We start from the raw sequence: 22096 nt of genomic DNA on the forward strand, positions 1-22096 counted from the left end.
TTGTATTCCCCAGCACCAAGCACGGTGCTGAAGAGCCCAAAGTGCTTAATAAATGTGTGCCGAATACAATGTTTCTCTATGTAAATAAAGCACGGACTTGGAGCACGTTAATGCCAAGGAATATGTATATTTAGCACCATTTAAAATCTCAGGTGGGCCATCCTCAGCTTTTCTTGTCAGGAAGAACCAAGGGAACATTCTACCAGGTAGCTGCATACCTGCTCAGACACAGAGCTGCTGTATTTTTTAGACATTCTCTTTCTCATCGTCTCTTTCACTGATTTCACCTTTTTCCCAAGAGAGATGCGAGAGGCAGTAGGTGATTTGATGACTTCTTTGTACACAAAGTCTCCTTCTTTACCCTGTAAAACAAAATGTTGCAAGTATTGTTGCTCACAAAAGATGAAGGACAGATTTTATGATTTAAACCATTACTGTCCTAGCTCTCAGAAATATGGGCATTCCTCAGGATCTTTAAGTTTTTCTTGTGTTAACTCTGTGCTGTTATTTATCTCTTTGATTAAAAATGAAAGCTTATTGACTATAGGGCTTTTTGTTTGTTTGCTGACAGTGGGATGTGAGTCAGTTTTTATTTTACTTACTTTTAGTACATCCTTATCAGGTTACATTTTTCCTGCTATTTTTAACACCCAAGGGGACTGCATTTCATCAGTAAAGAATGATTTACCTTTGGGAGGCTGAGGCGGGTGGATCACGAGGTCAGGAGATTGAGACCACCCTGACTAACACGGTGAAACCCGTCTCTATCAAAAATACAAAAAATTAGCCAGGCGTGGTGGCGGGCGCCTGTAGTCCCAGCTACTCGGGAGGCTGAAGCAGGGGAATGGCGTGAACCCGGGAGGCGGAGCTTGCAGTGAGCCGAGATCGCGTCACTGCACTCCAGCCTGGGCAACAGAGTGAGACTCCATCTCCAAAAAAAAAAAAGTGATTTACTATGTTCATGTAATCCCAGCAATGAGGGAGAAGAGAGGGATAATACTACTGAATTGCCCTGAGAAAGAGGTTAGAACAAATGGTTAAGCTCACTCGTTAGAAAAGCAACATCTGATTGGATTTCTATCACTATAGCGCTCAGTGTGTACATTTCTAACAAACTAGATTGTGGTCATCTCTCATTCTAGTTTGCATTTTTTTTTTAAACAAACTTTTCTCTGAGAAAGAAAACAAATCATATTTTCTCTCATTTCTAAAAAAGATTGACAGCAGAAAACTATTGGCTTAAGAATCAATATAATTTGATAGCCAAATAAAACAGTTTAAATCTCTTCCAGGAAATTTTCAAAACATTTCATATACATCCCAGGTGGGTATTTTAGCTGAACCATGATCATAACAAATATGAAACACGAAATCTTCATTTTACAGTTTTATGACACAATGCAAAGGACAAACTAAACTATATATAAGACTCACCAAAGGCTGGGCGCGGTGGCTCACGCCTGTAATCCCAGCACTTTGGGAGGCCAAGACGGGTGGATCACAAGGTCAGGAGTTCAAGACCAGCCTGGCCAACATGGAGAAACCCCATCTCTACTAAAAATACAGAAATTATCTGGGCATGGTGGCATATGCCTGTAATCTCAGCCACTCGGGAGGCTGAGGCAGGAGAACTGCTACATTGGGACGGAGGTTGCAGTGAGACAAGATTGCCGACAAGACAAGATTGTGCCACTGCACTCCAGTCTGGGTACAAAGCTAGACTCCGTCTCAAAAAAAAAAAAAAAAAAAAAGGACTCACCTTCACCCTTGGGGTCTGAGAAAACAAACTTCAGGGAACAAAACTTGTGTGCCACTGTGGTGGCCTGTCCCTGGACTATGACCCCAAAGCAGGTCTGAGGGGCAGACACCTGGGCCTGATACCAGATCCCTGAGCGGTCTGGTCTGCTTTGGTCTCATGGAGACTAAGTTCACTCCAGGACACCCCAGACCACAAAACCCTAGGCTTAGTATAGGCCATGCGGGGCCAGGTACTGGGCCTGTAATAAGACTGGTGTTCCAAAATACCAGCACATACCCACAGGGCTCCACTTCATGGCACTATGTGTGTGTCGTAGTTACGTGCTAGAAACTAGCAAGAAGAAAAGGCCATGTGCAAAATGACTCAGACCACAGAGGCCAGACTTATCTGGATTTGTTACTTGAAGAAAACCGGAAGCAAAGGCACTAAAGGAACTGTGCTACTCAGGGAAGGAGACGGCAGTGAGAGTGGTCATTATTCATTCCATGTGGAACGGTGGAGTCCATAAGGTGAGTGAAATAGAGCTTTTCTCTAAACGTGACTGAGGATTACCAAGGAAAACAGTACCCACTATCAGTTCTCAAAGATGCTCAATGGTCAACTATTGTCAGCCTCATCGCCTGAATCCATATCTTTTGCTTTCCTCCAACGCTACTCACCATTGGGTCAGAATTATTACTGCCAACATGCAGAGAGCGATTTGTCAAGTCAAATCCTCCAAAACTGCAGGTTCTCTGTGGAAAAGAGGGCAGGGCAGAAAAACTCCAGTTATGCTTAAGCCAGCCGGGGGTGCACCAACCCAACAGTCCCCATTTGCAGGACATCTCTGAATCACAAATACGTGTACAGGATGAAAGTAGAACACGAGAAATGATGAGGAAAAAACACATGAGTCATGTCATAAGGAAACTTCACTCATTTTTCCCTTTCACAGGCCACTGGACCTCTGCCCACCCTAGAAGTCTAGAATCCTCTTAACATGCAAAAACCAACCACTTAAAAAAAGCCTAAAAAACAACAACAACAAAAAAAACCCTCCATGAGTCCAGTGCTGTGAGATTCCCTGTCTCCAGCACAGAACTTCCCCTAACATCAGCTACATTCAGTAGAGAGAATGAAGGGATATGTGTTAGAGGATCCATGTGCTCAGGCATCCTGAAAACCCAGGTCTAAAATCCCATGGCTCTGACACCAACAGCAAGCTTTTCAAACAGACTTTCATTTTGTTTAGTTTTAAATCGCTGAGAAGAGGAGGGGGAAAGGTTATGTTTATAGTAGTCCAATCAGGCCAAGAGAATTACTCACTCACTGCTTCCCCATCCTAGCCAAAAACGCTGGTAACTTTCCCATCTAACTGACCAAGTTAAGTAATGATGACCCTTTTCTCTCAGTGAATGAAGATGCCACATTTGCCCAGAAAGAAAACAGATGAATCGGTGACTGTCTTTGACCACACTCTTTAATTTCAATAGGACAAATGCTGATGTTATAAAGAATGAAAACTTTATTATCCTTTTAGGTGGTTGCAAAACTTCACAGAACTGCTTATATCTTAGTGATTTTTGTATTTGCAGAACTTGGTTAAAATTCACTGTTGTTTTTCTGGTAACTTTTTTTCATGGAACAGCTTATATCTTAGTGATTTTTGTATTTGCAGAACTTGGTTCAAATTCACTGTTGTTTTTCTAGTAAAAGCCTCTGAGCGACCACCCTGCGCCCCGCAACGCACATTAATGTTACAACTAATTATCTTTTTTAAACATCAGTAATGAAAGTTTAATTGTAGATTCAGGGTTCAATATTTTGTATTACCAGCTTCTCAGAGAAGTTTAATGAACAGCTATTAAATGGAAGAAATGAACAGAAAAGTACAATGTATTAGGTTGGTGCAAAAATAATTGCGGTTTTGCCATTTTTTCAATGGCAAAAACTTTGATTACTTCTGCACCAACCTAATATACTATAAGTATTGCTTATTTATTTAATATATATATATATATAAAAAATTAACTGAATTGATAAAGTAGAAACATCCTAGAAAGAAAATGCCTAGGTTTTTGAAATCACAAAAATCTAGACGCAAATCCTGGTTCTGCCACTTACTTGCTGTGTTATCTCAGGTAAAGTACTTACACTCTCTGAGCTTTAGATTCATTATTAAAATAATACTTATATCACATTTGAAGCCTTCTAGCGCACTGCCTGGCATAAGGCAGACACTCTACGAAATGCTGGTTTCTTCCATTACTTTTCATTAAGGCTGTACTGAGAATGTGGTAGTCATCCTGGCAGCTGTTATATTGAAGTTGAGGCTTAGTTAACATTATAAATATGCAAATGCAGAGGTGGAGCTTTGTTCTGGGCCTTACAATCTAATCTGGGAGTTCAACTATAAAATCGGAGCATACCAGGAATGGGCCACAAAGTGAGAGATGGCCACTGGGGTACAGGGGAAGGCCAAAAGATAAGGAAAGCATTTCATGACAACCGACATCAGGCTGACTCAGAGCTGTTCTTCTTCACCAGTGCTGCTGCTGCTGCTGTTTTAAATAATCTACTACCAATTTATTTTCTAATAGACATTATCCTAATTCTATATTAAATATCAATGAGCAATGTGATTTATTTTATCGTCAACTTAACTGGACCTATATCTATTCTATAGAAAGAGAAAAACCTTTCTGCACAAACATATTCACCAAATCACCTAACTGGGTAAGCAATGTTATGACCACCTCTCAAGGCTAATTTTTAACATTAACTTTCTCTTTCCAGCTTATAATGCCATGTACATTTCCTCCTTCTTGCAAAAGCAGTGATTTTATTCTAGTTTCTTTCCTGTGACTCAGGGCTTCACAGACACGGTATGGCGCCCAGATGCCTCATTATTTTATGGTTTTGCATGTCCCTGCTTTAAACTACAGCATCTACTGCAATGTTGGAGCCCGAGTTATTTCTGATGCATATGAAATAACTGACAAAGAATTTATGTGGAAACTATGACTGCAATAAATTAGAATCTCATTTAAGTTTTCATATGCCTATTGTATGCCTTTATTTCTAAAATGAAAAACTTAAAGAATGGACTAGTTTTCTTAACTACCAACTAAAACCTCTTCCAATGATAGACTAAGATATCTGGAATTGATTCTTTTTAACAGTGGAGGAGTGACAAAGAATATAACAATAAAGATTGCTTGAATTAATTTCTAGCTTTTTCTATAAGAGCAAGTAGTTCTTTAACAGCATTCCTTCAAAAGAGAAAATGGTCTGTAAAGAGACTCATAAAAAATAAATCAGTATATCAACCAGCCTTTAACATTGATGACCTAAATAAATGAAGCCTAAATGAAGTTTTTTTAGTTCATACACCTCCTGTACTGATAATTATAAAAACACTTTAGATAGATGCTTGGGATGAGGAGGGCTAGTCAATGGAATGGTCATGCAGTTGGAAACACATGTTTTGGGGTTGAATTTAAAAATGGACAAAATTGCAAAATGTCATGCATGTCTGTTCTCTCAAACAAAAATTGAATGACCAAATAAAATACGAGACAAGTGACCACTTCCAGTGAATACAAAGCATTATCATTTCCCTGAGGTTTCATCAAGCAAATATGGCATTTTTGAAAGACAAAGAGATTGAGGTTGAAGAATAAAGGAAACTTTTAGATAAAATGAAAGAAATACATGACAAGGAGAATGGAAAATAACTTTTTAAATAAAGCTAGCAAAGGAATAAAATTAGTCCCTTTTTAAAAAAGTTATTTCTATTGTAAGATAGAATGCTTATTTCCTCTTACATTCTCTGGATAATTAGAAAGTTAAATTTTGATTGTACAACTGTACTACAAGAAAAGGAATATGCAAATATATAACTTCCTATTGAACACATAGTTTTACAAGTGTTGAAACTGTCCATTACTGTCTCAGGCTCACAGTATTTTAAAAATACTCAGCTTCAGACTGATACTTGAGATAGGGATTACACAACAGCACATTAGGTGCGGGTGGTGCCTGGAGGGATTACAGAACAGCACGTTAGGTGGGGGTGTTGCCTGGAAATGAGCTTGCCCAGATGTCTATACTCAATGTCAGTGAAGAATTAATCACTGGTCCACAACGCTAACTAGCACAAATCCCAGAAATATAACTTCTAGAGACAAAGCCCTCATGGAGTTATAGTATGAATCCGACAGTAAGTAACATGAGAGGCACATCAACAATTCAAGGTGCTCAAATTGGGAAAATTCTCAGTATTACATGATGTAAACTCAGAGGTGAGTCATCAATTAACAGACGAAGTGGGTCTGTTCTATCAAGGTCATGTCAAAAGGTATAAGAGCAGATGAACTGGGCAGAACACTTCTGAAAGTAAAAAATAAATACATAAAACTAAGACTGGTTATTTTTCAAAATATCTGTGAGTCAGAGCAAACCAGAGGCTGAATGAGTGAGAAAGAGAATTGTTATTCTAAAGCAATAACTCAATCAATGAAAAACTGTTGCCATGATACAGAAAGAGACAGAAGAAATGTTCCCGCTACATACTAGCAGTATTAAAAGTATTGCAAGAATTACACGAATATGAAAGGACAGAAAATAAGATCTAGGGAGGAAGTCAACACGTGGAAATACTTGGAAAATCCAGGGGCTAGGAAGGACCTAACGATTCTTTTACAACAGAGAAAGTCGTTTTAAGAATGGCATTGACCAATCCATCTTTACTTTCACAAAAGCAGAACCCGACTGAATGAATTTAAATTACACTAATTGTCTGGGGAAGAACATCCTGTTCATGAATGTGAAGGCCCCCTGGGAAAACCACTATTGAAGGATACTCTACTCTTTCAGATCTTTAAAAGGGCCCACAGCCAACCGTCCTGAGCAGATCAAGCAAGGTGCCAGGTGACAGAGGGCCAAGAGCTCTACTTCCTCATTGTGCACCATTTTATGTGGGCCACTGTGCAAACTAAAAGTTAGGTGGGAATTTCAGAAGGAAAAATATCTATATTCTGAAGTTCAAAGTAAGTCATGCCTTGAAAATAAATCTTACTAGGTCTCTGATCAGTCAGTATTAAAAGTGAAAAACATCCCCTATTCTTTCAAAGTGAGTACTTCATTCCTTGCTGAGTACAGAAGAATCTATAGGCTAGGGGAAGGCATTTCCAAATGTTGATTTGTTTATAAAGATAAGAACATTGAATAGACTTAAGTAAAACAAAAAGGCTCCCATTTTTGTTGTTAGATTTACCAACTTTCTGCTTGCCTCTAATAATAATATAAATGTGCTTTATAATGTTTTCAAATCACCGAATTGGTGACTGTGATGATGGCAGTTTTTCCATTAGCCTGCTCCTATTGTTTTAATTTTAAAACCAAGAGCAAGCATCTCTTTCCAGGGTGAAATGCCCTTCTGTTTTGAATCAGCTTCTTTGAGGTCAAGTAACACAATGGCCGAGAATCAAGACAGCCACTCCTGGAGGCAGCCAAACCCCACCCCTGTACCCTGGAAGCCCCTCTCTGGATCAGCTTCAATGCTTATTTTAATGGGCACTCAAACAGCTTCATCTGACAAGAGGAGAAATGGAAGAGAAGGTGAAAGTTGCCTGGAAGTGAAAGCGGGATTTGAAATTGAAGGTGATGGTGGGATGTGCCCTGAGGTCATGAGCAGGAGAGAGGGGAGAAAGCCAGTCCCCGCAGAAGAAAGGCCATAATGCTTGACTGCACATCACAGAAATGACAAGGCCGTCCTCGGGACCATCTTTGTGACTCACAGACTTCTGGTGGATTCTCAAGAGAACCCTTTTAGTACAGCGGTCGACTGTGGCGGCCCACTTCCTCTTTGCCTCCTCATCCTCCTCCAGCAGGCACCGCCTCAGGTCCTGTCTCTCAGCCTTGCTCAGGGTCCTGTCTGAGGCAGGCCGCACTAGCTGGGTCAGGTTCAGGTGGCTGTACAGGCTCCTCTCCACCACGTAGGTGATATTGAACTCGCTGACCGAGGTGCGCCCGCGCACCCTCCTGCCGGGGAAGCCACAGCTCCCGCCCCCTTTGCCTTTCTGCCGGAGCAGCTGCAGGTCACAGGTGGTGCTGGTGATGCCTTTTCTGGAGGGACGCTGGCAGAGAAAAGCTCTGGAACAGGAATAATTAGTATCCGTTTTCTTCAAGCGGATTTGCTTCCGGACACTCTGAAACTCCTCCAGGGACACCAGAAGGTGGTGCCTGCGACGGTGGTTGTCATAGAAGCAAACACCATCTGTACTTACCCCGTGGCTCAGGGACCCGAGACTCTTCTTCATCTCCCCCTCGGTGAGGGAGCGGGACACTTTCTGGGCCTTTTCTTCTTCTGGGTAGGAGAAGAATGTCCCCATCTTCTTGGGGGGCTTAATCAGGCCCCGACTCTCTCCTTTGCTGAAGGTTTTGACCAACTTCCGGCCAGCCCCCCAGGTGTCCAGGCTGCTGGAGGATGGAGACGTGGTGAGAGAGTCTGAGTCATCTTCGGGAGGTTTCTCAGGAGAGCCATCAAAGAAAAAAGGCTTCTTGTGCACACCAGAGTAGAGGGCGGACCGTTCATCCAGGACCGGCGAATTCTCGAACACGTGCTCCTCCCCACCTGGAGGGAAACCAACAGAATCTCTTGTGAACACACCTTTGCATTCTTGCGTACGTCTTTCTTTACACCCACCACCCTGCAAAAAATAAGCTAGCCCATATAGATAGCTAGCCCACAGCAATATCTTTCTCCGTATCATGACCCTCTTTATAAACTCAGCTCCCACTTACATATGTACAGAAAAATGAAAATATACTGTGAAAATATAGGGTTTCACATGAGCTTAACGTTAAAAGGTTTCAGATGTGTTTTCTCCTTCTTTAAATATCTTTGTAGACCTAACACCTTCACAGTCGTATTTAAAATGCCATTTGCAAAATCTAAGCTAGCCATAATCACAATATGCCTTAGCATTTCGAGATAATGCCCTCCCCAGTTTGTAAATGCAACCCTCTGAAACTAGGAATCAGGATCTTTCCCCCTTCTGAAAGGCACTCCTTTATGTTGGCTCTGGTGACTTTTTATAGTTGGAGTGTGATAAATGTCATATGGCTGACAGTGATTGTTTTATTGGTACATATGCCATTTGAGCGATTAAATCTCCAAGGAAGTTTTGGTGGGGAGAAACACTATAAAGGGTTGTATCCTGCAAATGTGACTGACAAATCATCTCCAGCTGACAGGCCAAATGTAAAAAGTCAGGAAACTCAGTGATCCCGGCCAGATACTCCCATCAACTCAGGCCTCGCTAGGAAGCAACAAGGGCGTTTAAGGGCCCTGACACGCAGGCAGCTCCAGGGTCCCACTGGTCTCAGGGATTCCAGCTCTTGAAGCCCTCACTGGAGCCAGGTGGCAAGCCAAGCCCTCCAGAGCCCAGTGGAAAGGTTTGGACGTGCTGGCAGGAAAATCGAGTTCTTTTCCGCATGTGTTATGTGAACAGATGTGAGAAAAGAAGTAGGTCAAACTGTGGGTGTAGCGATCCCAACTGGCTGTGTCCCTTTAATTATAGGGAAACTTTGAGCTCTGCAGCTTTCCACCCGCCGAATTGTGAAAAGGAAAAAAGGAAAAGTTCCTTGGAACAGAAGGATGGCACTAAATATACCAGCTGGGATGAGGGCGCCAGTGTGTGGTAAATGTCAGAGAAAAGGGGAGCTATGCTCAGTTCAGAGCAAAACTCAGAGGGGGAAAGAACGGCAGCAGTCCTTTAAAATTCTAAAAATGGCTTACTTTCCCAATTGATGGGATTTATAGGTACAAATCTAACAACAACGAAAAAAAGAACAGCTGCTATTAAATACAACCAAAGGTCAACTTTACATTCATGTCCAGCAGACGTTGGTGGGGAGGGTGGGAAGTGGGAAAGAAGATGTAAAAATCTGCCTGGCCCATAGTCCCCTGAAGAATCAGGGATCTTTCAGGGGGACTTTAAAGGTAGGATTTGGGGTTCTAACAGAAATTCACCAGCCCAGAGGCAGGGTACAAATACCCTGGAAGTTTCCCGCTCCTTCCTCAGGACACTTGACTGGCAAGGTGTGAAGACCAAGGGTTCTTATGCTGTTGGAAATAAAAACGGCAACCTCTTCTAGTTACAGTCTACCCTCCACTTCCAAGAAGAAGTGACTGAGCCAAGACTAGAGGCACAACCTGTGGCAGGGGCAGCCCAACCATGGACTTCTCTATTAAAGAAGTCGAGTGTGGTTGTGGCTTCACCATCTGCCCAGGTGTCCATGCAGATGTGCAAAGGCCCTTCTCCACCCATAGTCCTAAGGGGTTTCAGAGAATTCAGGTGAGTCCACCCTGCGTATCCTAAGGATCTGTCACTCAGCAGCTGTTTTGGACATTTTCTGGGCTCTGTGCTTAGGATTGTCATCAGAGATTCCAATACTTTGGTGTCACATCTAAGTCTGGAACCAGCTGGTGAATGCATGTCCATGACGAATGTAGCTCTATTCTCGGGTTCAGGAAAGTCAGCATCTGGTAAGGGGTTGTGAGGGATATGTAGTGAATGCTTCCCAAGAGGCTGCATCTGCTGGTGCTGAGGGCAGGCCTCCCGTAGTGCAGGCTGTAGTGCACTGGGCCTGACCAGTGGCCTGGATTCCCAACCTTGACCTGGACTGCTTGAACTTGGAGCATTTCTTCTCTCATCCTTCTCTGACTTAAGCATACAACTCTCCTACTGGAAGAGTGACCGTCAAGATGAGCTCACTCCATCACATTTGCTGGGATTTCCTTCACATGAAGGCCTCCATCTATCTTCTTCAGCTGAGACTGGCTTACCAAAGGCAAGGTGATTTTGGCAGGAGGAGAGAGGTAGGCTATGGGCTGACTTAATGCCAGGAACTCAGGGGTATGCTCTGCATTCAGCCCGACTCTGCCACTCACAGTTCCATAACCTTGGGCAATTACTTCCTGGCTCTGAGGCTCTGTTTCCTCATCTGTAATAATGCCTACCTATCTTTCCATAATATCCCTGGCAAAGCTGTTGTGATGATAACAGTAAACATTATCCTCATAAAAGAGTTACGTGAAGGTGCTGTATGAGCTGAAAAGCTTTCTACAAAACTGGTGATTCATTCCTGGAGAGAACTGAGTGTGAGCAATGAGGGAAGGAAGGGTGTCCATTCTACGGCAAAGACACAGAAATGGGCAGGTAAAGGGCACTGATGTAGCCTAGATTAAAGACTGGCCAGGGTTGTCCATGCCAGGATAAGGACTTGAAACCCAGGGTACAAAGGTGAGAGTGAGTGAAGAACTGATCTCTCTCCTGGCTTTCCAAGGACTTCAGACCTGGTTGGGGAGAGAGGTGGCAACGGAGTGAGAACACGCAGCTGTCAGGAAGCAGGCTGCCTGGACATCGTGCTGGGCCTTCTGCTGGCTGGTTCAGTGGCTAGGAGTCAATTACTTAGCCTCTTTGAGTCTCAGTTTCCTCATTTCTGAAATGAGGATGGTGTAAGTGCTTACTTCTGGTAGCTATTCTGAGGATGACATTAAAGAGAACATAAAATCTAAAGTGTTTGGGAAAGTGCCCGGCACGTGGCATGCCCTCAATACATGATAATTATCATGCAGACAACTTGGTATTAGCACAGGCACGCAGGAAGTTAAAGGACCAACCCTTTGTAAGTCCAAGGGCGGGGGAGTTGGGGGGGTGCCTCCTGGAGTATGAATCCTTCCTGCTCTGTGAGATGGACAGGGGCCAAGGTAGCCTCTTCCAAGTACCACTGCCAGTGAGGACCCTCAGAGAGTTCTCTGTTGTGCAGGGGTTGGAGGAAGTTCCAGTTTAGCGTGGAATTGGGAGGTAACCCAAAGCAGGTGCCTTGAGCAACACACACACCTGGGGCCTCTCCTGAGAAGACGGTGAGCTTGGCCAATGGCAACTCAGCTCCCTGACTCATCAGATGCCAGAGTGTACCTTAGGATTGGAGCTCACTAAATCCGTCTTCCATCTGTGAAGCCTGATTTGTGCCCAGATAAATTAAAGTTCAGAGCCAGAATTCCATATGGTTATTACTTTTTACTCTAGAGTTACCCCTTTCGGTATATTTTTCCTTTTCAACCAATGCCTCTCAAAGATAGTTGGACTGATTTATTCTGACATAAATATGCAAATTACAATGTTTGTATTTTTAATCATGTTATTCTAGTGGAAAGGCTGCCTTAACACACCACTATCATGTGTGAAGGGCCCACTGGTGAACAGGCCCAGGACTAGGTACTTTACCCACATTATCTCAGTTATGGATGAACCCCACCCATCTATTTGTTATATTTGAGACTTGATTTTGGCCGAGTATTCATGAGATTTGTTACAAAGTGTGCCCTTAAAGTTGAATGTTGGCAATCCCATATGGTTCTCCCTAACAGTACCAACTGACACTGTCTGTGATTGCAGTAACGGTCGCCACAGGGTACATTCAATACTGTGGAATTCACAACTGGTGGGCAGGTATTAAAACACCCAAATGTAAAATCAGCATTGTATCCAAATGTAAACAGAATTACCACGCAAAAAGATACCCTTATGAAACCCCAGAATTGAAAACAACCCTAGTTTACGAAATTGGCCATAAAGCTGATTTCTCTCCCTATGTTTTTCTTTTCCCTTCTAATGCCCATTCTCTCACAGTTACCCACTTAGGTTCAGTATTATTCTAAGGGATTTAAACCCATGAATAATAGCAAACAAATTAAAAGCAGCAATACAAACAAAAAACCCTTATCTTTGCAAATAAGGGGAAATTCATTTCTTTACATGACTTTATTTTATTTCTATATAACAAAAATGCCTCTACAAAAATAATTTTAAAACCTACATGTTAAAATTTGGAATTCCTCACAATGTAGATATGACATTTTAACAAGTAATGTGCTTTTTTTAAAGCATATTCTTTCCAGTATTTTTATCCAATTCAATTATTATCATTTTTCAAAGAGAAAAATCTTATTTTTTAATTTTACCTTTTTGGGGAGAATTTATAAGATACTGCAAATGCACATTACTAACAAGAGAGATGAATAAGGTTGAGATTTGAACTGTCATAATTATACTTCAAAGGCTAACTATTCATTTCAATAAATCCAAGTTGATGTCTCTTTTGACATTATTGTTTCACCTGGCTAACTCCAGCAATACAAGTCTTAAAGATTCCCTTAGAATCCTAGGTCCTTAAAGCCCCCATTTGAATTGAGACTTGAGACTCTCTACAGGAAGAACAAATCATCCCTGAGAAACTGAAAGGGATATTAGGTGCTTTGATTATTAGGCATTTCTTCAAAATGTACATATATGAAATTTGATCTAAATTCACTGAGCAAGAACCATAGTCCTTTTTGGGATTGGAGACTCATGTGAAAAAGTTAGAAAGTTTATATAAAACGGTATAAGCTCATACATGAAGCTACACTACACCTCGAGAAAATTTCCATTTCCCATCTTTTAAATGTAAATGACTAAGCACCCCAAACGCCTGACACCAGGACCTTTCATTCCATCACATCATCGCATCTGAGCATCACTCTTCTGGCAGGCACAGTTCTGCCAGATTTAGCCAGAGCTCAATGCATTTTCCACTTGAAATCGTATCCCTTTTCTACTAAGAAACTGACCCCAAATGATTTCTTTTGGAATAACCAGGGTGGAGTTTGCCTTTTTTTTTTTTTTTTTTTACCTTCAGTGCTGGGTTTTTTCATTTCTTCCACCCTAATTAGTTTCTTTCTGACTCTGCGAGTGGAGTTTACCAGCTTGTGTAACCTTTTAAACTTCACCGACTCCTCGGTCTCATCATCCGATTGTTCTCTTGACTGGCAAAGAAACAAAGGAAAAGTTAATCAGGTAATTGCTCCAAGCTTTGCCTGTGCGGCTGGATATAGCTGGCCTTGCTGCCAGTCTGATCCTCGGCAGCTCTGTTGCTGAACTTGGGGAACCAACAAATTTACCCAAGAGGTTTACAAAGCACCACATACCATCTTAAGGTCTAATTCGGGGTAGAATTAGGTCCTAGGCACGGAAACACACATCCTTGCCCTCAACTGGCCTGTGGTGGCATCTGTCTCAGCTACTTCCTTGTCCTCTTTTAGGAGGACTCCGGCAGGACTCTCCCTCCAATGCTGGCCCTGTAATTCCAGTTTCACTGCTGTGGTTTGGGTCAGGCTCTCATCTGTCTGGCCCATCAGGACTTGCTGTTTAACGTGGTCATCAACTACTTCTCCAAACCAAAATTCTGTTGACTTTTTCCAGCCCTCCCCCAAAAATCAAAAACAGCAGGGCAGGAAAGGGAAAGAGATGCAAACAGCCTCTTCCATCCCATTGGCTAAGACTGTCTGCCACATTGCAGCCAGCCCTTCCGCCTCTCCCGGCTCCTTCTAAGGGATCACAAGGCGAATGTGAGGACAGACCCTGCATTCCTCCAAGAGAGACAAGGGAAAAGGCTGACCTTTCAGCCATACAGTACAGTCCATATTCCCCACAGCCCATTGCACTTTGCAGGGAGTCAGCATGCTCAGGCCCAGCTGTTTTCCCTCAAGTATCAAACATTACAGAGAGAGGGAAAAAAATCTCTCTCTGCAGCAGTGACCCAGGCTAAAAACAATCCTTTCCTTGTGAACGAAATGAGGGTTTCATTTCTAAGTCAGCTCCAACATTCAATATGCAGCTTCCTCTGTTGTATCTGTTCAAAATGTGAAACAGCAAAAGAGGTCTCCGGCTAAATGAGCGTGCAGCACGGGTGCGTGGGCATGCCTGGGAGCAGCCGCCTCGGCACACCCTGTGCAGCGGATGAGCAATTCCAGCTCACATCGCATGTCCTGACAACAACCTTCTCTCCATTTCCTCCAACCCCGTTCATGGAATAGTAGGAAGACAAATGCCCCAAACGAACACACAAAACAAAAACAAGCCCCATCTCTGAACACGAGTCTAATGTAGAGACTTTTTCTCCTGAAGAAAAGCTCTCACTAATCTCAGTGTTACAGACAATAAAACAGATAAGCAAGAGTTGCAGATAATACCTCAAGAGAAGAAGAGGTAGCGTTTCTATGCATTACTTAGGCATAAAAATGGTGCATGTTGTGAGTCCTCTTTGCACTATGGCACAAACATTAGTACAAGGATAGTAAGGGATATAAACAACTGATTTCCTGGCCTCTGTCCTCACCCTGAAACTCAAGGCATGGAGCCATGGTACTTTCTCCCCGTATGACTATCAGCAAACTGTTCACCCACTTGTGGTTAACTATAAACCTAACATCAGCAAGTCACCAGGCAGAAGTGTTTCTCAGACTTCTCTTCTGTAAAGTGTATCGATATCTATGTCCAATTTCTCTAAAATTCCTAGATAAAATGTTGCCTGCAAGTGTCAGAATTAAAGCTAAGTACTGGGTACCTGGTAATAAAGAATGGGAACTGGACTCCCGGGGAGAAGCTACACTGGATGCTGGCAATTAGGCTTAAAACTGAAAATAAAAAAAAAATTAGGATAATAAGTGTAGTTCCTAATACAGAATGGTATTGTCTGGTTTGAGTTTCATTTCTACTTGGTTGAATTGTTGACGTGTGATGAAACGGCTGGAGCGGTCAACCAGAGGAATGAGAACTTGGTTAACCCTCATTCTGGGTAACCAGCACCTGAAAAACCCACAGCGCATGGAATTACATATAAACATTTAAAAACATTCTGCCCTCTTGATGTAGCTCAAAAGCCAAGCAATTCTAATGGAAGAATAATCAACATTATGTTATAGAAAGTCTCTGTAACTATCAATGGGACAAACCCAGAATATGTCTCTCACCCTCACATTTAAAAATGTTGAAATCAAATGAAAATGCAATAGGTACAGATTGTTTGTAATCAAAATATAAGAAGCTGTGTTATAGGATGAAAATTACTGACGTGTATACCTCATACCTAGTTTGCTGGTTGGTGGTGGTGGTGTGGGTATGTGTATGCATGGGATAGTGGACAGTAAGAAGAGAAATGGGGTATAGAAAAAAGTAATACAAAAATTTTAGTCCACAAAGACACAAATCATTATATGCAGTAGAGTGAACTTTCCAAGGAGAAATCAAAATAGTTAAACCAGGACAGTAGATTTAAAGGTGTTGCCTTCCTCATAAAGTCCTAGTTTCCTCTGCCCAGATTCACTGTGGCAAAAAATAACATATTTCAGGTACTTATTTAATTGTTTTCACAAGTTCCATTTATTTTTGAGAAACATACCTTTGAATTATACCTTCGAATTACACTTCTTTATACCTTTGATTTAATGCTATTTTTATTTTTCTAGAAAAATCAAGATTTGGAGGTGTTTGTCATTGACAAATCACAAACCATGGCAACCAAGTCCTTCTTTTCCATGATTATGTTTTGGACACTAGACAAGATAGATGTGGCACAATTTATATGAAGAAAAATGCAACATAAAACCCAGGTCATCCAAGACATGTGTGTGTGTGTGTGTGTGTGTGTGTGTGTGTGTGTGTGTGAAACAGAAATTTTCCTAGAAGTCAGGCTAGAAGTTACTTAAGTTCAACAACCTATCCCAAGAATGTACTGCTGCATCCATGATATTGATGGAGAGGTGTTGACTTCTCACTTCCTACTGAGTACAGAGGAAAAAAGGCTTGTGAAATATTTGCCTTTGAAAAATTCTCTCCAGCTGTTTTAACAGAAAAACGCTGTAAAAGCCTTGCATTTCTTCTAAACTGGAGAGTAAATCTTGAATTCCTCATGTCATATTTCTCTTTTTAAGTATATTCCACTTCCCAAATGCTGAAAATAACATAGCATGTCTTTCTTTTTTTTCTTTTTTTTTTTTTTGAGATGGAGTCTTGCTCTCTCTCCCAGGCTGGAGTGCAATGGCGCGATCTTGGCTCACTGCAACCCCCACCTCCTGGGTTCAAGTGATTCTCCAGCCTCAGTCTCCTAACTAGCTGGGATTACAGGCACACACAACCATACCCAGCTAATTTTTGTATTTTTGTAGAGATGGGGTTTTGCCATGGTGGCCAGGCTGGTCTTGAACTCCTGACCTCAGGTGATCTGCCCAACCTCGGCCTCTCAAAGTGCTGGGATTACAGGTGTGAGCCACCATGCCGGGACAGCACGTCTTTTTATTCAGGAAGTATACCACCAGGGATGGGGGCTTGAGAATTGTTATATTTATAAATATCAAAAATATATAATTTTTAAATTCAAATACTATGTATATTTTAAAAGAAATCTTCCTGTGTGAAGAACTTTGTAGAAGATAGAGGAAATCTGCATTGTATATAAAATAAATGATTGATTTTAGGAAATAGGCTCAGCACTATTATAGAACAGGTTTTAAATAAACTAAAGTTAAAAAATAAAAGTATATATTCACACACATTCAAACATGAGAGAGTGTGGCCTCCCCTCCCTGGCCCCACCCTGGGTCAGAGTTAAATAGCTCATCTTCTAAACGAGAAGGTGAGCTCAATCATACAGACAGCTCCTCACCAGAAAACCTTCAAGAGAAAAAGGCAACTTATCCCACCAAACATTGTGGAAAAGTGGATTTCCAATACTGTAAACAGAAACATTTGATTTCCAGCCTCTCCTCTGCAGACTTTTTCCAGCAGAAAGCCCATATGGCTCAACTTTTAATTACTTTGGCTAATGCTATATGTAGTAATTCTGTGGTGAATGCTTAAGTGTTTCATTTCTGGTTTCCATAGCAACATTACATCAGATTGCAGACAGCTGGCTCCACAGTTTTAAACCATAACAAATTGACCAAGCCAAGACACAAAACTATAGCTGCTTTAAAGAGATAGCACACCATTCGCCGGCCAGACCGCTGAATGAGGAACCTATGGGGCCCGTTTGGCACCCGGAGGAGGGTGGAGCCTCCCTCCTTCCCAGCTTCTTTTGGAACAAGTGTATCCTTGACACATCTGCAATGTTCTAATAGGAAAGACATGGAGCCAGCGTGGAGAACTTTTTATAACACAGCTATACGCTGGATGATCAGAAAAAAAGGAACAAAATGAATAGCATCTGTAAGTACAAACATTTGTGTGCTCACTAAACGCATCCCCTCACTGCTCCAAGTAAACCTGTCACTGCTGGTAGGTAACAGATACTTCACCGGACCCTGTAACAGTTCTTGGGACTACAGAGTGCAGAGTAAATCCTTTCCAAAAGCCATATGGCACAGCTGTGCAGGCACAGTGGCAATGTGCTGCAATAAAGGTTAAAACAAACTTGCAAGGAGCAACTAGACCCTTTGGAGGACCGCTTGAGACCGCCACGCTGATCACAGGATTACAACTCTGCCCTTTGCAGAAGCGCTCTCACTCAGCTTGTTTCCCTAGCTCAAAACACACAACACGCTGTCACAATTAACACCCAGACTAAGCCCACTTATCTCCCCCGGCGCCACATAACACCGAGAGATATTTAAACATTTCTCAAAAGCAATTTGAAACTGGAAATGTACTTGCTTGTGAAATTCACACTGGTCTGTCTAACCTAGCGCACGATCAGACATATATGCTTCAGCTTTCTAGGTCGGCTGTGCCACAGCATTAATCTTAAAGTTAAGAGAAGGAAGCCAATCAGATATAAGCTTATGAAAACCAATGTGCAACACTGTCTGAATGCAAGTCCTCCCCAGGAAAAGCCTCCACAATTCACAGCTGAGCCATATATGCTCATTGTCTCAAATTCTCAAAACAATATTCACTATTCTCCAAAAGTTACGCATTTTCACTGGTGAAAATGCCAGGCAAAAAAGTTCAGGGTTACCAGGTAGGGAAGTAAACAGAGGAAGAAGGGCAAATTTAGAGGAATTTAAGAAGGAAAGAGAGAGAAACATCATAGGCAGGAGCAGCAAAAACTTTTACTTGAAGCAACAGAAAACACATTCTTCCTTTCCCATTAAACGCATTCAGTGACTTACCGGCTTCGGCATTTAGCAAGTCTAAGGGGCAATTCTGAAGACGTCCGGTACCTCCCACCCCCCTCCCCACTCGGAGAGTGTCTTCACTCTTGTGGCATCAACTCCGCAATCTCAAAATTAGGATTAGGCACTCCTGGAACATGTCTCTGTGGAGTTACATGATCAGGCAGGCTCCACCGTCACAGCTCAGTATCCGAAGGAGAAAGGGGAAGACACTGGATTCAATTAGCTCCTTTCTGCTTGCTGACTGATTCCCCAGTCGCTTGCTAACTGCATAACTTGCAAGAAAGGCATAAGTCATCAGCTCTAAGCAAATCTCCTATTCACCACAAGGAAAAAAGGGAGTGTTGTGCATGGCCAACAATCCCTGTTTTCACTGAGGAAGGCTCTCTGACCTCCTGCTGGCCTCCAGTTCCTTAATTACTGTCTATGGAATTCCAGAGACAGAAAAAAGAACGCGAGAATCTGAGCAAATCCAGGACAAGGAGGACAAGGACTAACCCTTAAAAAGATCTCTTTTGCAGACATTCTTCTGAACACCCCCTTAAGGGAGTAGTCTCAATTGAAAATAGACACCTTCTGATGGCTATTTTTGAAATTACTGAATTAAAACTTATGATTGTGGTTTTCTCCTAGAGTTGTCACTTTCTCTCTCCCCATTCCTTTTTAAAATTTTAACAACCAGAGTAAATGTAGGCTATTTCCCCTTCATTGGTGCTTCTAAAACTCTCTTAACAAATTGTTTTAATGCCCATTTCAAAGCATCTGAGTTCTCCTGCATTCTAGAAATGTGAGCATGAGGACTGTGTCACAAGATGATCATTTAATTTTCTCAAGGATCTCAGGGGAGCCGCTAGGCACATGCTGTTACTTAAACAGAACATTGTCTAAACAACACAGGACTAAAAACCCATACAAAGTCTCCATGACGTGGGCTGCAAGTCACGTTTGTCTTTTCAGGGCTAAGTTCATTTACTTGGGTAAGTCACTTATTCCCACAGCACAGTTTGAGCTGCTTGTTTCTAGATGTCCCTCCTATTGGGTGAGTCTTGATGTATGATGCTTGAGCCCATCTCTTTATAGGACACCACACAACATAAAATACCTAGCTACACAGGACTCAGGGATGCGTATGAACCACTGTCCCTCCTTAAAATGACAGAAATTTAGGGTTTACCTAAACTAAAAACAGCCAGGCACAGTGGCTCACACCTGTAATCCCAACATTTTGGGAGGCTGAGGCGGGCGGATCACTTGAGGCCAGGAGATCGAGATCAGCCTGGGCAACATGGTGAAAACCTGTCTCTACTAAAACTACAAAAATTAGTCAGGCGTGGTGGCATACACCAGTAATCCCAGCTATTCAGGAGGCTGGGATAGGAGGATGGGTTGAGCCCGGGAGGCAGAGGCTGCAGTGAGCCAAGATTGCCCTACTGCACTCCAGCTTGGGTGACAGAGTGAGACTCCGTCTCAAACAACAACAACAACAACAAAAGGGAATTGGAATGCGAAGCTCCCAAGTGGAGGCTCATGTTTTACCATGCACACGTTACAGGTTCTGCATCAGATCACCAGAGCTCCATCCCCTTTTCCTCGGCTCTTGTCTTGCTCTTCTTCCCTGGGTGGGTTGGCGTCTCTCACTCCTTGCCAAGAATTAAACTCCCTTCTCCCACTGTGTCTTCTGCTCAGAAGTATCTCCTCCCAACCTTTATGGAATTTCCTCTTCTTTCTCCTGCAAGGGCTCACCACACCTTCCCTACACTGCCCAGTTCCCCGTTTCACAAACTGATTCTCCCACAAACTCCCCCTCCCCTGCCACCACCTGATGGCCCAGGTGCTTTCGTGATGTTGTACTTCTAATACTTGGATTTGTCCAAAGCTCACCATTCCCAGGCACTGTGCTCCACATCTGCATACATGATCCCATGTCACAGCAATGGCAGGGGCAGAATCCGAGACTGCATGGTTTTGCTTCTGTGCCACTACCTACTCAACAAGGCCTTTCTTCATCCAAGACTGACAACTGTGCTGCAAAGTTATGCCTACACTTCCTTAAAACTGAGTGTAGGCATTTTCCACTGAATTCCTTCGTTACAGGATAAAAACGAAGAAAATGAGAGTACCCCAATGAGACTGGGGTAAAGGGAAGGGGATTAGCCCAAGGTCTCAGGGGTTAGAACAATCTGGGTTTCATTATCAAGTTCTCTAGCAAGTCACTTTACTTTTATGGGTCTTAATATTCCTGCACATAAATTTGGTATAGTAACATTTTTCTTACAGTGTGGTTGTTTTAAATACTATGTACATGAAATCCTTATTGAACTGGAGTTCAATAAGGACTTAATATTTTTACTATTATTATTATTACTATTATTATTATTATTTGAGATGGAGTTTTGCTCTTGTTGCCCAGGCTGGTGTGCAATGGCTCAGTCTCAGCTCACTGCAACCTCCACCTCCCGGGTTCAAGCAGTCCTCCTGCCTCAGTCTCCCAAGTAGCTGGGATTACAGGCACCTGCCACTACGCCCAGCTAATTTTTGCATTTTTAGTAGAGATGGGGTTTCACCATGTTGGCCAGGCTGGTCTCAAACTCCTGACCTCAGGTCATCTGCCCGCCTTGGCCTCCCAAAGTGCTGGGACCACAGGCATGAGCCACCACGCCCAGCCTCATTATTAAGTCTGCAGTTTTCTATTCATAACTCACTAGAGTTCAGATAACACCGAATTTTCACAAACTTTTCTTTTAGGTGCTGTGTAAATAGCAAAGACCACTTAAAAACCCAACAACCAGGCCAGGCGCGGTGGCTCACGCCTGTAATCCCAGCACTTTGGGAGGCCGAGGTGGGCGGATCACGAGGTCAGCAGTTCGAGACCAGCCTGATCAAAATGGTAAAACCCCGTCTCTACTAAAAATACAGAAATAAGCCGGGCGTTGTGGCACACATTGTAATCCCAGCTACTCAGGAGGCTGAAGCAGGAGAATTGCTTGAACCTGGAAGGGGGAGGTTGCAGAGATCATGCCACTGCACTCAGGCCTGGGTGACAGAGCGACACTCCATCTCCAAGGAAAAAAAACAAAACAAAAAAACAAAACAAAATAAAAACAACCAACAACCAGCCAGGCACAGTGGCTCATGCCAAGGCAGGCAGATTACTTGAGGACAGGAGTTCAAGACCAACCTGGCCAACATGGTGAAACCCCATCTCTACTAAAACTACAAAAATTAGCCAGGCATAGTGCATATCTGTAATCCCAGCTACTCAGGAGGCTGAGGCACAAGAATCGCTTGAACCCGGGAGGCAGAGGCTGCAGTGAGCCGAGATCATGCCACTGCACTCCAGCCTGACTCCGTCTCAA

The 22096-nt window shown here is 42.7% G+C and overlaps 1 protein-coding gene across 6 annotated transcripts in view; it reads right to left on the bottom strand.

Moving 5' to 3' along the window:
- The window catches only part of SASH1 (SAM and SH3 domain containing 1), a 285981-nt gene that overhangs the window by 23945 nt on the left and 239940 nt on the right, over window positions 1-22096 (bottom strand). For 2 of the 6 annotated variants that reach the window (XM_025381968.1, XM_025381966.1), the window contains exons 9-12: window positions 13484-13616; window positions 8029-8375; window positions 2419-2493; window positions 219-362 (exon numbers count right to left, since the gene is read on the bottom strand). In XM_025381968.1, the coding sequence (XP_025237753.1) occupies window positions 219-362; window positions 2419-2493; window positions 8029-8375; window positions 13484-13616 (699 nt within the window). Of the gene's footprint in view, window positions 1-218; window positions 363-2418; window positions 2494-7539; window positions 8376-13483; window positions 13617-18279; window positions 18465-18737; window positions 20069-22096 lie in introns of those variants that run through there. The other 4 variants (XM_025381971.1, XM_025381969.1, XM_025381970.1 and 1 more) reach the window with 4 other exon arrangements.

Source organism: Theropithecus gelada, chromosome 4 (genome assembly GCF_003255815.1).
Source record: "Theropithecus gelada isolate Dixy chromosome 4, Tgel_1.0, whole genome shotgun sequence".
NCBI lineage: Eukaryota > Metazoa > Chordata > Mammalia > Primates > Cercopithecidae > Theropithecus > Theropithecus gelada.